Raw genomic sequence first — 15,151 nt, 5'->3', positions numbered from 1 at the left:
TACATACATTTATCCAACCCTGTGACTAATCTGGATTTGTTTTTATTGCGTATCTGTAATTCTTTACTGTCCAGGAGCACTTTTTAAAATGCTAATCACTTCTTAAAACTTAAGCTGTGCCATTACTATGGTATATACGATACTTCCTTCTTGCCTGCATGACAATGCTGACTCTGAGAGCAGAAATGGAGCAAGCGTCAGTGATGGAGATATTGCCTGCTTTCTGGAAAAACACACAACTAAGCTGATAAAATAAGTGTTTGTGAGATTGGCATTAACAAATGTGGGTTTTTTTTTGTTATTTTCAACGTTATATTGCTTAATGTATCCAGAATCTTGAGCATTTACAAAACTAACTTTTAATTCAAATCAACATATACTCCCTCCCATGTTATATATAATTCTCTTTCAGAACTTTCAAATGGCGCATGATGAAAATCTTACTTCTTTAAATGTATTAATTATACACTATGGCTTTGTTCTAGAATATGTTAAGATAAAAGAAACATAATGTACCGCCAGCATGTACCCCATTAAAAGGAAAGTGTGAAAATCCCTTTTTATAAAGTAAATTACAATATTAAGAATTCAAACTGTTTCTCTAACCCCTTTGTTCTTCACGAAGACCCTTCAAAAATGTGTTTCTCCCTTGTCTTGTGCTAATATTTCCAAGATGAACATTCTCATGTTTGTAGCAGTTTCTTCTTTCTTCAACATGAGCAATATTTGTTATTTGTTACTTTCTCCAGGCAACTAGCTTTCCTTTGGGCTCGTATGGACTATGTTATGCGGCCCATGTGACACCAAGCTGAGTGTGATGAGACCCACCTGTCATCACAGCACTAGGGAAACTGAGACTGCTTGATTGTTAATTCAGAACCAGCCTAAGTGACATAATGAGATTCCTTGTCTACAGCCACTCCTCCCAAAATGTGTCTAAGTGCCACAGTGTTCCTAGACAGCAATGATTTTAGTCATATGGAGATGAAAGAACTGATATTTGCATGTGGGACCCATCTAAACTGTATCCGTGCATATGCACAACTGACTTCTTCTTAGGTTACTTTCAAGGTCATCTATAATTTACCAATTTGCTAGAGGTCGTGATGCTTGGTGATGTGTTCTGACAATGCAGTTCAGTACACATTGGTCTTGCATATAATCCTGGGATGTTAGCAACTTTAATTACCATTGTACTTACTTTAAATTTTTATAGTTACTTCCTAATAAAATATGTGTACATTTAAGGCTTTTAAAAGAAAATGGTACCAGTGGAAAAATAAAAGGAAAGCGAGTGTCTAGCATTCTTCATGCACCTGGAATCTAGTCAGACAATCCAATTTCATTGTTGCTCTATTTTTCCAAATTCACCTATCTTTACTTTTGTCCAGTAGATGTCAGTATTGGATAAAAGCAAACTAGCATTTTCCTTACTATTTGCACATTGCTTAGGAGAAACATAAGTTGCCCTGTCTACTTTGATGTGCACATGTAGACATTTTCAATTCTGTGTATTTACATAATTAACATTATAGGTTACTTCTACATGCTATTGATCTTTAGTGTTCTTAAATATTTACCTTGTGTTTCCTCTGCCCCGTGTTTCTCAAGAAGGGAAGCTGAAAATGTAATTAATTGGGAGCAGCTGACAGATTGCTTAGAAACAGTATTCACCAATTCTGCTCAGATCTATGTAAACGTGAATCCTCATTTTGTCCTTCTTACAGCCTTTGGATTTTGAAACGAAGAAGGCATATACATTCAAAGTAGAGGCCTCCAACCTTCACCTCGACCACCGCTTTCACTCTGCTGGCCCCTTTAAAGACACGGCTACAGTCAAAATTAGTGTGCTGGATGTGGATGAGCCTCCGGTGTTCAGCAAGCCACTTTACACCATGGAGGTTTATGAAGACACTCCTGTGGGGACCATCATCGGGGCTGTTACAGCCCAAGACCTAGATGTGGGCAGTAGTGCTGTTAGGTAAGAAGAACAGTTTTTAATGGGCATTAGACAAGCGAAGCTTAACTATGCCAACATGAGAAAATGAATACAATTACTAAAGGTAAGGCCAAGAAATAGCAGGGAATGTGCCACAAAATTTTATGAATGCTTATTAGTATAAGGATAGAAGTAATGCTATAAAATTCAACAGAAAAAACCAGTAAAAATCCTTACAATACTGTTTACAGTGGTGTCATGCTGGACATATCACTCAAACGTCATTTATAAAAGGGACTGAGCAACACAAATTTAAACAATTCTCAAGATTAGTAATGGGAGAATTTAAAGACATGATTCTTTTAGAAAAGGCAACACAAATCTCCCACCCTTAACATTATAATCCGCATCACCAACTTTCTTATCTTCTCACAAATCAAATCAATATAGTTATTCCAAATAAACATTCCCAAAATTCTTAAATTATTCCAATATTAACACAAGAGTCTCACATCTAATGTCTCCTATAAATAGCAGCTAAACAAGACATAGGAGAGATTCTTGGCTAGAACCATTCTCTGCAAGTTCTTATCTAACAGTGAGACTTTGAAAATAAATAAGTTATGAGATTTGAAAGTATGTGTCATGTAAGGTTGGACCACATATTCTTATTCCATATATAAAATATGGAAGGAAGTAGCAATGTTACCTTCATAATTCCAAATCCTAACTGGATAAAGTCCACACAACTTGCAAATCTATAAGAAATGCCATTTTTTATATCTGGGCTTGGATATTGGAACAATATACTCAATCTTTTCATCTTATACCAGAGTTTTTTGGACCACAAGCCCCCAAATAATGACAAAGAGACTTAGTGTTAATTATGAAAATTTAGTCTTAACTTAGATTTGTTTCTAATTATCTCTTATGACTTTATGTAACCCAGTTCGAAACATCTGCATATTGCCGTGTGACTCACAGGTTTTATCTCTCCTTTTTCATGTCCTTCTTCTTCTGTATTTGGATGTTAACCCTGGCTTTCTCCTTCCATGCAATTTCTCTGTCCCAAGAAGGCCTGCCTACCCTCTGCCTTCCTAGTTACTGGCCATTCAGCTCTTTATTAAACCCACTACAATTACACGTCTTCACACAGTGCCTAGGAATATTCTGCAAAGCATATTTTATTCAAGTGGGAACTCTAAAAAAAAGTACAGCTGACTAATTTAAGGGGAGACAAACAACTACTCAATATTTCAGTGGAATGCTTTCCAGGTTCTTAACTGGAAACTAGCTATTTTTATACTTCTTATTATTACCAAACCTTTAAAAACTATACACAGACATACAGTGATTGGTGAAAGATTTACAAAACTGCTATATACTGGTATGCTGTCATTTGTCATTCATGTTGCTGAAACCCTTCTCATTCTTGCTGAATTTTATTGGCAATAAAAAAACATCTGATGAAGAGATTTATATTACTTTTTGTAGAACATAAATGGTTATCATAACAGGCTTTCTTTTGAACCACCAACTAGCTCCCATTCATGACATGGAGATTTATTAGTTTTTGAATGGTTAGCCTTACCTTAGCTCTTATTTCTTGCTATCTCTTATAATTTGAATTATCTTGTTTCTCTTTATCTACATTTCTTTTACCTTTCTTTCTTTTTTACATGTCTCACTCCACTTCCCCCAGTTTTGGGCTGTCTGGTAACTTCCTGACTTCTCATCCTGAGCATGTCCCTCTCTTTTTCTCTCATTTTCTCATCCTTCTTCTCTCCACTGGCAAGGTTCACCTATTCCTCTCCTGACTAACTATTTGCTATTCATCATTTTAATGGACTAATCATCTACCTTAGGTGGGCAAGGGGAAACAGCAACACATTTTTACATAATTCAACAAAAGCAGCATAAACAAAAGTAATATACTTTTATAAATTGAATCAAATGCAGCATAAATAAATGTAACACACTTCTACACAGAATGAGTAATAGTTCACAGCATAAATTAACGTAACACACCTTTGCCTAGTTAAAGTAATATTCTACAACATGTTATTTCAGAAATGTTAAATGTTTATAACAAATGTGAAAATGTATATCTAACTCTCCACAGTCTAACTATTGGTAGAAACAATGGATAGTTCAGCAAAATAACATTTATGTTCATCATGGCCCTGGATATCTAGATTACACACAGAGTTGTTTAATAAAAGTTGCTCGCATATTGTGTTAAGAACAGTGACAAGGCATAATGATATGCACAGAGCAACAAGAATATATTTTCAACTAATAAATGTGGGAAGTCTGCAAGTGAACTATATTATTAGGTAATAGGACAGACTTCCGAACTGGAAAACACAGAAACATGGCTACATGAGGGAAACAATAGAAAGTCATATTTTATTAAAAAAAAAAGAAATATCTTGCAGCCACTCTTTCTTTAGGCTTTGTCACGGATGCTACCATCTGATAGTCTGACTATAAGTTAATTAAAATAATATCCTCACTTTACGTCTCATGAAAAGCACTTACATCCCCAAAAGAACAGACACAGATGGAGCTAATTGATCCCTGTGAGGAGTTGTCAAAAGATGGATGTATTACTGAATGACATCAAAACCTTAGTTCCTTGTAGTAAACAAGAAACTTGAATCATGACAGTTGAGAAAACATGGGCCCTGAGTCATCTTTTTGTTGTAAAAATATGCTTGCTCATTTATTAATAATAGGAAAAAATATGTTCTTAAATCTATAAAATGTAAAATTACATCATATTATTCAATTTTATATTTGTGTGTTTTATTTTCCCATCTTTTGCAGAATTTGATCATGATTTTCCTCTTTGGGTATTTTTATAAGTATTACCAATCCCATAGTTACCCTTATCATACTAATCACATCAAAAACCAAAAATGGAATTCCTTTATCAAGAACTGGTCTACCGCCACAGAACGGTTTACTTTGGTTTAATATTCATCATATAGGACACAGGTGGACCTTATTCCATCTTCACCACCAGTACAGCCGTGCTCATTTCTTCCTACCTTCTCTTGGCTAGCCTTTGTCGTTTGGTATGTTGTGTTGCTGATATTCCAGCACTGTGACAAAGTACCCAAACATATCTTATTTGAGGGAGAATGGGGATTTTCAGATCAGGTTGAGTGGGTTCAGTCAGTTGTTGTCTCTATGTTTTCCTACTTTGGCAACTTCTGATAATTACTCTCTAGTGAGACAAAGCTGTTCAACCCATGGCATCTGATTTCAGAAAATGAACTAGAAAAGGCTTTTGAAAAGGAAAGCCAATCAGTTTCATACACCTATGGTCTGCATTATTTAGCACTTCCCTAACTCCTAGTATTCCATCCATCTATGAATTCACAAGGGGATAATTCAAATGATGAATCTTTAATTTTTGTGATACGTTCATCTCTCACTACCCCATCAGCTAGCAAATAAGCATTGACTATACAGGCCTTCCGGGAACAATTTTAAATACAAACTATACTATAGTCTGGTTCCTACCTGGCATCTATTTTTTGAGGTTCTGCTTGTTATTCTGACATTTTTAGGAAAAGATATCTCATGAGTCACATAGACATTGGATATCTGCTAATTTTGAGCATAATATCTAATAAACTTGACATTTTATCACAAGTGCAGAAATCTAAGCACTGCAAAACAACAGAATTCTGGAACAGAATTACCACCTCCCTAAAACTGTTTATAAAATGAATAATTGACTTATCCAAAGGGAAAGACAAACATTAGAAAATTATTCATAGTTTTTCACATGCTTGTGTGAGATTTTTTGCGGCTAAAAAGAGGAAGGAAGAGCTGATATATTATAATTTTTGCACCTTTTAAGGACTGAGCATGTGACTTATTATGGTGTTTTTATCTATCAGTATATAACTCCACAAGAGGAATTGTGTCTATACATTCCTTCTGATGCAATCCATACATCTCGAATACAGTCTAACACATCATAAAAAAGTAAAGACATTTCCTTAAATAAATGTCATGATTTGTGTTAATTTATCTAGCTAGTAAAATAACTCTTTTGTTTTGTATTTTAGACTTACATATTGTTTGAAGTCTTTGAACTTTTTTTTTTTCAGCATGTATGCTTGTCATGTGTGTGCCTGCCACCTGTGAGGGTCAGAAGAAAACTGCTGAATAGCTGTGAGCTACCATCCATGTAGCTCTGCAGAACTTGCTCATTGTCCTCTACACGGTGACAAATTCTCTTAGCCTATAAACCTTCTCTCCAGCTATGAGAGCTATCACAAAGATAGAACAGCATATAGGAAACTATAAAGATTTCTGTGTTTCAACTCCTGTATTTATGTAAATAAGTTTATCCCTATTAATTAGTTTAGGAATTACTCCCAGAATGACCACAATTATAATTTACATGGATAGTTTTTATATAAACAACTGTTTGTTTATATATATTTATGTTTATATTCATATACATTTATAGAAGAATAAAGAAGGAATATATAATATTTATTCCTTCTTTCTTCTTTCTATTCCTTCCTTCCTTTCTTTCAGGAGGCTCTTTCCACATATTACTGGATTTCCTGAAAGTTATATAGATTAGGCTAGCACTGAATTCACAAAGATCTTCCTGCTTCTCCCTCCTTTGTGCTGCTTTCAGAAATGAAAGCACTCACCACCGTGTCCCAGCTCTCATACACATTTAATTTTTTATTTACTTTGGAGATTATAACATAGCTATCGCACTTCTCTGTCCTCTTTCCTTGCTCCAAACCTTCCTATATACTTTTTCAACTCCATTGCCTCATGTTTTCAATTGTTTTTACATGCATACATGTATATACAGACATATTCTGAAATACACGAATACAACCTGTTCAGTTCATATAATGTCATTAGTATGTATAGTCTCAGGACTGACTATTTGGTGTTGCATCACTAATTGAGCTCTTCCCTAGAGAAGACTGCTTCTCCTGCTCTCAGCATTGCTTGGTTTCCTTTAGTCCTATGTGTATTGGTGAAGCCTTATGGTTATTTTGATAGATCTAAGATACATATATTAATTTTTTCATTATAAATACCAAATGAAATAATATATAAGCCTCAAAGGCATTCTGTATTTTAATAACATTTTAATTTGTCTTGTGACTGTTTGTTTTCATTCTAATATCTATTGAAATAATCATTATTTTAAGGAAACAGGCAAAATGTATTCTATCTTCTAATTAATAAACAGTATATGAAAAACTTCTTACACTGTAATCCAGAAAAGTAGAGTCTATGAGGATGAATTTTTAATGTTTACACTAAGAAAATATATCTTGGTTTCTATGACAGAAACTATTATTCCTGGATTATTTCATTAATTATAAATAAAGCTAACCACTCTCATTTAACAAAAGCCTAAACTGAATCCACTGAAACATACATTATGTATTCTTAAATCATTTAAAGATATGCAGGAAATAAACTCACAGACACTATCCAAAAATGTTAATGACGAGATAGAAATACTATGGGTAAACTGATGTTCATGATGAGATCAGGAAGGTAGAAGTTAGTAGGAAGTACTTCAATGGCACTCAAGGAAAAGTAAACCATTATGACAAGTCGTAATACAGAAACTGCAGCAGTGGCTGAATTTGCTATTCTCTGGGGTTTGTTCTGTTTGACTTGCTGCTGCTATGCTATTCTTAGTATTTAAGACCCCCCCAAGAGAATTATTGTTCTGAGTCAATTTTTTGCATGAAGACTACTTGCAAATGTGCTGAAGGCATTTAGTTTCCATTAGCTGTGTTTATGGACACTAGAGAACAGAGGGATTTCTTTACTAAAATAAATACCTGAAAAACACATTAAAAACATTTTTTTTTCTAAGAAAATGAGGTTTGACAAGAGGAGATGTTGCTAGGTTTATGTAACATAAAGCCCACAATATGAAAACATTCATGTGTTTGATGTAGATTCTAGGCTGCTGGAGTGTAAGATTGCTCTGTTTTGTTATTACTCAAGTATGGTTAATGAGGAATTGGGAGGGTGATTGGTCTTCAGATACTCGGTGTTGATTCTGAGTTGGAGGAACAGGGGTGATTCCAATTCAGAGGCAAAGCAAAAACTTACATGAACAAAACAAATTAGTCGAATCTTCTTGGGATTTGTGGGCAAACAGTGCTATCACAGTTTTAGCTTGGAGCATGAGTTTATGTGGGTGGGCCAGCATCTTGTGCATTCCCCTGACTAGCCCTGCATACAGAGGGTGTTACAAAGACTGCCTCAAGTTTGCTGACAGTATGTGCAGATGGTGTTCCAGGGATGCACCAGTTTGAATCTGAACTCAAATGTGCATGCCTGACTAGGCCTTCCATCAGTTAAATGCCTAAGGATTTAATTATATTGATGATAAATGTCATCAATATAAAATGTCTAAAAATTTATTTGTTATGAAGGAGAAAATTGCACAGATTTCCTTAAACATTCCCTGACCTTAGTTTAAAGAGGGAATAGACATTTTTTTTATGGTATCAAATGATGGCTTCAGTAAGGATAAGGATATTTTAGAACAAAAGTATCCAGATTCCAAGGAAAGAGACACGATTCATCTTTTTCTTAAATGTATTCTGAGTATATTTTTCTGTTGCTGTGATAAAACACGATGAGCAAAATCAACTTATGGGGAAAAAGACAAGTTTAGTTTGGCTTATGGATCCAGAGGATTGAGTATTCCATCATGGTAGAAAGACATGGCAGCAGGAGCAGAAAGCTGAGAACCCACATCATCAACAGTAAACATTACATAGGAAGATAAAAAAAACTAGAAATAAAATAAAGCCATATACCATAAAAACCTGTTTCTGGTGATTCAACTTCTCCATCAAAGCCCCATCTCAAAAACTCAGCTGGGGACAAACTATTCAAATGCCTAAATCTATTGAGAATATTTTTCTTCAAACAACCACAGAGTACTTATATGAGTGAAAGATTTTAGTTATTTTATATTTATTTTTTAATTTTATAATTTTCAACAATTTATTAAATAAATCAATAGAGACAGTAAAATTATACAATGGAGATTTTTTTAAAATACTAGGTATATTTGGCGTCTATTGAATACTTGAAAGCACTTAAATTCTTTATACACATTTATATGATTTAACCTTGGCAGAAACCTAACTAAATCTGTAATATGTCATGTTTAACTTTGAAAATATACAATTTATCAAGTTGGAGTAAAAATCAAAACATATATTCTTGTTTTTAAATATGACTTTTAACTTCTTAAAAGATTTAGGCAAGCCGAGCAATAGTGGCACATACTTTTGATCCCAGCAATCAAGAGGCAGAGGTAGGTTGATCTCTGTGAATTAGAGGCCAGTCTGGTCTATAAGAGCTAGTTCCAGGACAGGCTCCAAAGCTACAGAGAATCCCAGGATGAAAAAGTAAAAAGAAAGAAAGGAGAGAAAAGAAAGGATTTAGGACAAGCTAATGGTTTATAGGAAAATTCAGTGACCTCATGACCTCATGATGCAGACCTATACACTCTGATGATTTTGATGAAGATTAAAACAAGAAATCCTAACTTTTCATTTTCAAATAATTTCATATTATCCTATTGGTATATTTAATTATGGTGTCTAGAGGATTTTTTTTTTTTTTGGATTTTTCGAGACAGGGTTTCTCCATAGCTTTTTGGTTCCTGTCCTGGAACTAGCTCTTGTAGAGCAGGCTGGCCTCAAACTCACAGAGATCTGCCTGGCTCTGCCTCCCGAGTGCTGGGATTAAAGGCGTGCGCCACCACTACCCGGAGTGTCTAGAGGATTTATTTTTGAAGTTATCCTGCTATGATTCATGTCAATCAATTCCCACCACCAGAAAAAAGCTGGCTCAGGTGATTATGGTTCAAGTCGTTAATCTGAACTAACTGTATTTACATTTTACCTTCTGAAAGGTAGGTTACTGACTACCTTGCAGTACTGAGGAAACACATATTTAACATATCTTTCTCTTTACTTATTAGTTATTAAATTACTTTTATACAATGTTTATTACCAAGGTTATTTGAAATTTATTTGGAATCAGAATGCACCATGGGCTTTCATGGCTCAGGCATATTTAAATTTTGAGTAAGAGTTCTGAACCTAAAATAGCAGAAGTCAATGGCATGAGGTGACACTTAGGTATTAAATAAAAGTTTCCAGAAGTTTGAGTGAAAGGTAAGTCTTAGGGAAGTGACCATTTAGATTAAAGTTAGACTATAGCATCCAGAGCAAGGCATGAAAGGGTTCATTCTGAAAGTTCTAGTCCCTGATAATTTCATCAATACTCTAGAGGTATATAATTCTGCAAATATCATGATATGTTAGGATATTTGCCTTGTCAATATTCTGCAGACATTTTATTTCTTTTAATTGGGCAAATATTACAGTAAAAAGTGGACACTGTTAAAAATTGTTTCTTTAGTCAGGTAGAGAATTCATTAAGGTCTGTAAAAGGCAACAGAGTAGAACCTAAAAGTAAGCCTCCAGCTTTAAACTTGGTCAGCTGTGATACGATGCTGAGGATATTTAGTTGAGCCAAATGCCAAGGTCAGCCATATTGCAGCATGTAATAATCACGCTTCCCAGATATCATCTAGAGGAAAACGTGTCAGATCTCACCAAGTGATACTCATCAAAGATAAGATGCGCTAAACAGTAAAGAGGCTAAAAAATCAGTGGGATTGACAGAGCCTGCATCCTTGTAGTCATAGTTTAAAGACCAAAGTTTAAAGCTGAAAAGATGCGGGAGGATTGCTTGTGGTTCCACTTCTCTACAGTCAGGTTGATGGTTTCCACAGTTTAATGCCCAAAATAAGCATAAATGTGTGAAAAGAATATTTTTGGCATTGACAAACAGATGATGTAACATAAATAAAAAGAAATAAATTTTAAAAGATTCCAAAATGCATAAAAGAAAGATGGAAGAAGTGAAAAGTATGCTTAGAAGTTAATCAGAATAATTTATTAGCACAACTTATTTATGTCGTTTCATTTTTATAACATTCTGTATTGCTTTTCACAACTAGTTAAAGCTGTAGTTATTTCCAATATTACAATGGAGACAAGGAAAATAGACATTGGAAGGAATGACACGGTCACTAATCATACCATATATGAACAAAATTAATGTTTTTGTGATTTATTTCATAAAAATATACCACACTGCATATGGATGGTACACTAAACTAAAAGATAAAGCTTGTATAATGAGATAAGTAGCTATTTTATTCTTCTTAATATATGTATACCTATACCTAAGAAAAAATAGAGAAGTATAAATATGTTATTTAATTTTATTTCTATATTTGGTGCTGTGAATTGAGTCTAGGGCTTTGTACACTCTAAATAAGTGTTATTCTATCTTGCTAAATTCCCAGAAGAAATAATCATTGCATACAGCTATTGCACATTAGGTAATTCGGATAATTTAGGTCATTAGGATAAATGACCTAAAAAAAATGATGGAGATGTCATTTAATAAATGGCAAAAGTGTAACTCTTTGGGCAACTATCCAGGATAAACATACACAAATATAACAATTTTTAATAAAAAGTATTTATTTATTCTTTCTGGAAAATTTTCCATGAGAATACAACATATAAAGAGCTTATAACAGAAATGCAATTAAAACTTTTTAATTCCTTTTTTGTTTTATTTTTGAGGTTATAATATAATTACCAAGTCCTACCTTTCATTTCCAACCTCCCACATACCTTTTCTCGGTCTCTTCTAAATTCGTGGCTTCTTTTTCATGAGTTGTTGCAACATGCATATATATATATATATATTTTTCTAAACATATACTGATTAACTTGTACAAAATTTTTTATTTGTTTTCAGGGCTGAATATTTGTTATTGAACACAAAGTGCTGTGCTCTTTCTTCTGAAAGATTATTTCTTCCTCTCTGTGTATTCCTTATGTGTCTATCATTTTTTTTTGTGTGTGTATGACTGAGACCTCCTGAACTCTCTTTCTCCTGCTTTAGCATGTCTATTGTTGTTTTCCATGTTGAGCTCATGCTTAGGAAGAGACATTATAGGTGTAACTTCCAACAATATCACCACAAACTTCTTTATTGTCTGGTTCTTATAATCATTCTGTTGCTTCTTTCACATTGTTCACCGAAACTTACATTTTGGAACTGGTTTGTGGATATATGTATTATGACCAGGCTCCACAACTCTATATTTCAATTGGTTTCTGCTTTCTGTAATGTTCTTTGTCTTTTTCAAGGAGAAATTTTCTTGATTCAGTATAAGGCCTATACTTACCTGTGGGTATAATATTTAGAGTGTAGTTAATGGTTGTGATGGCTTAGTATAGTGATGTTGGAATGCTCTCACACATAGTTAATGACTTTACCAGCCCTGGTAGTCGTTTAGGTTTCTGGTACCTGCTGTGGGACAATGGTCTTTTATCCTCTCACTTGTATTATTTTTAATAAAACGCTAATTGGTCAGTAGCCAGGCAGGTAGTATAGTTGGGGTTACAAGGCAGGGTTAGAGGCAGGACATCGAGAACAGAATAATTCTGGGAAGAGGAAAGGTCAGTCAACCATTATCACCCAGCCACAGAGAAAGCAAGATGAGACTCCCTCGCTGACAAATGTACCAAGCCACGTGGCTAACACAGACAAGAATAATGGGTTAATGTAAGATGTAAAAATTAATTAATAAGAAGCCTGAGCTATTAGGCCAACCAGTTTATAATTAAGGTAGACCTTTGTGTGTTTCTTTGGGACTGAACTGCTGTGGGACCTGGTGGGACAGAAACTTTTTTCAACAGGTACTGGTGTGATTTTCTTCTTGTTGAGCAGAAGTTAAATCCAATAAGAGAGCTGTTGGTTGCTGGAAAAATATAGGTTCCACTCCTGTACCCTTAGTGTTATTGTGTTACAATTAACAGTCCTTGAGTCCACTAACAGATTATGTTGTTAGACCTCAGATCTATGTACACAACACATTCATGAATATCTATCATGTACCATGACATAAACGCCTACCATAGACTTGTCTGTGGTAAGGACACATAGCTTTTTCCTAGGCAGCAATCACATGCAGGTTCACAATACCACACTGGGGATTTCACAGTAGCAACATTCCTTATTGCCTCCTACTACAAATAACAGAAGCTAAATCTCTGCTGTTTGGGACTAAATTATCTGTTTCTTATTTGCTCATCCATCTCCTCCTATATGTTGTATTTCTCCCCAGCTGGCTCTTCCAGTTCATGGCAACAATTCTTGACTCACAAGAGAAAATAGGAAGACAGGAATCTCCTTTAGCCCCTACCTAAGACAGGCTGAGAGGAGGTACCCAGGGTAAAATAACCCATAAAAATAGACAGCTAAATAGTTGGTCCCCAAATACCTTCCTTAGCTTTAATAAACATAAATTATAAGAGCAAATGACTACAATAAAGCTTAGCTCTACTTGTGAGATGTATTAATATAATATATAAAAATATATGTGAATAATTACAAAATATGTCATAATGCATAAACAAATTAAAGTAAAAATTTTATAACTTTCTGGATCTAAATTAGTATGAATTCAAATCAGATGTATGCACATGGTAAAATTCAAAGTAGCTATTAAAAGATAATGTAGATTAAAAAGTAAAAATCATATTAAACAAATTCATATAGCATTTAAAAATATTCAATGTAAACAAAAGCATTGGATCAGAGATTAAAAAAGGAAATGAGGACATCAGAGGCAAGGTCGTCAGCAAAGTATTTATTTGGCTTGCAATCTCAAAGACCTGAGAATAATCTCAATAGTTCAGGTTAACAAAAATAATAAAAAAAACAAGGTCTGGTGCCAAGCAATTATAAACCCTGGCAGCGTAGGAAGAAATAGCTGTTCACTGCTCAGACAATCAACCCTAATTGGCAACTTCGAGGTTAATGAGAGAGCCTGTCTCAAAATATTTGGAAAGCTTCTGTGGTAGAACAGTAGCCATGTTTCACACACAAACACACACGCACACATGCACACACATGCTTGCATACACACACAGACACACACACACACACATGCTTGCACACAGATGTGCTTCTGCATAGACATGAACATGTCACTATAATTACAATATTGGAACAAACCCATTGTCTTTGCTTTTGGAACAATATATTTAAGCATTTTGGGCTTAAAAGCCATGGCTTCTGTAAAATGTTCTCATAAGTGAGTTATAAATATCAGTATACACAGATATATTTTAGTTCTGAAGGAAATATGAAAGTGTTAACTTGGGAAATATGGCCTTTATTGTAATATTTGTACAACTTTATTGCAATTTAAAAGTATTTTAAGAGAAAATGGAGTATTGGTCCTTGTACATACATCTCATGGAATAAGGATTAACCTAGTAACTAATAATGTTTAAACATGGTAAAAATAATGTCTTAAATATTCTTCAGGTAAAGCACCACTTTATTCTTTCATACTATCCTGATTCTATATGATTTTTTGAAAAATCCTGATAATGAATACAGACTTAATTCTTCATTTTTTCCCCTCCTGCCCACACACTATTGCTTTCTGTATCTTTAAAAAATACTAACTACCTAGTGAGTGTTTGAATCTTGACTCATTTAGCAGCCCACTCTATCATATGTTAACCACTTCTTAAAGTTTCATGAATCAAATCCAGTTTTGCCGCCTAGGTTACTCTGTCTTTTGGAAGATTCTGCAAGGCAAAACAAGCTTACTTAACAATGCTGTCTTGTTTGAATGTTCCAATGCATGGCTTTCAAAGCAATTGATGTTTAATCGGTGCTTTAGTATTCCCCTTAATAATGTGTCATTTACCACATATAGACTCAGCGCCTTATTATAATATGAAAATACATCCAGGAATGGAATCACTTCTGGTATTGTGCCCCTCTGTCTTCTTTCTATGATAATAACTAAGAGCACAGCTTTTCTATAGCTCCTTCCTAGGGTTTCTACAGCTAATGCAGCTGAAATTGGCTCTTTCTCTCTTGTCTGTGATTGCTAGTCTTTCCCTGAACCATTTCTATACAGCCTTCTAGTACCTTCCAATCATCAGATGCTGGGAGATTTTTTTTTCAACCATTAGATTTTATATGAGGCATTTTTTTCTTGACACTATTGCAAGGCCTTTTCTGATCATCTATCAGATGGTGAGATCATCTAGAGAT

The 15,151-nt window shown here is 34.4% G+C and overlaps 1 protein-coding gene across 4 annotated transcripts in view; it reads left to right on the top strand.

Annotated features, from left to right (window-relative positions):
* The window catches only part of Cdh12 (cadherin 12), a 788,260-nt gene that overhangs the window by 757,123 nt on the left and 15,986 nt on the right, over window positions 1–15,151 (top strand). For all 4 annotated transcript variants that reach the window (XM_075975840.1, XM_075975839.1, XM_075975838.1 and 1 more), the window contains one exon: window positions 1,728–1,981. In XM_075975840.1, coding sequence (XP_075831955.1) covers window positions 1,728–1,981 — 254 coding nt within the window. The remainder of the gene's footprint in view (window positions 1–1,727; window positions 1,982–15,151) is intronic.

Source organism: Microtus pennsylvanicus, chromosome 6 (genome assembly GCF_037038515.1).
Source record: "Microtus pennsylvanicus isolate mMicPen1 chromosome 6, mMicPen1.hap1, whole genome shotgun sequence".
NCBI lineage: Eukaryota > Metazoa > Chordata > Mammalia > Rodentia > Cricetidae > Microtus > Microtus pennsylvanicus.
This window is presented reverse-complemented; position numbering and strand designations above follow the sequence as displayed.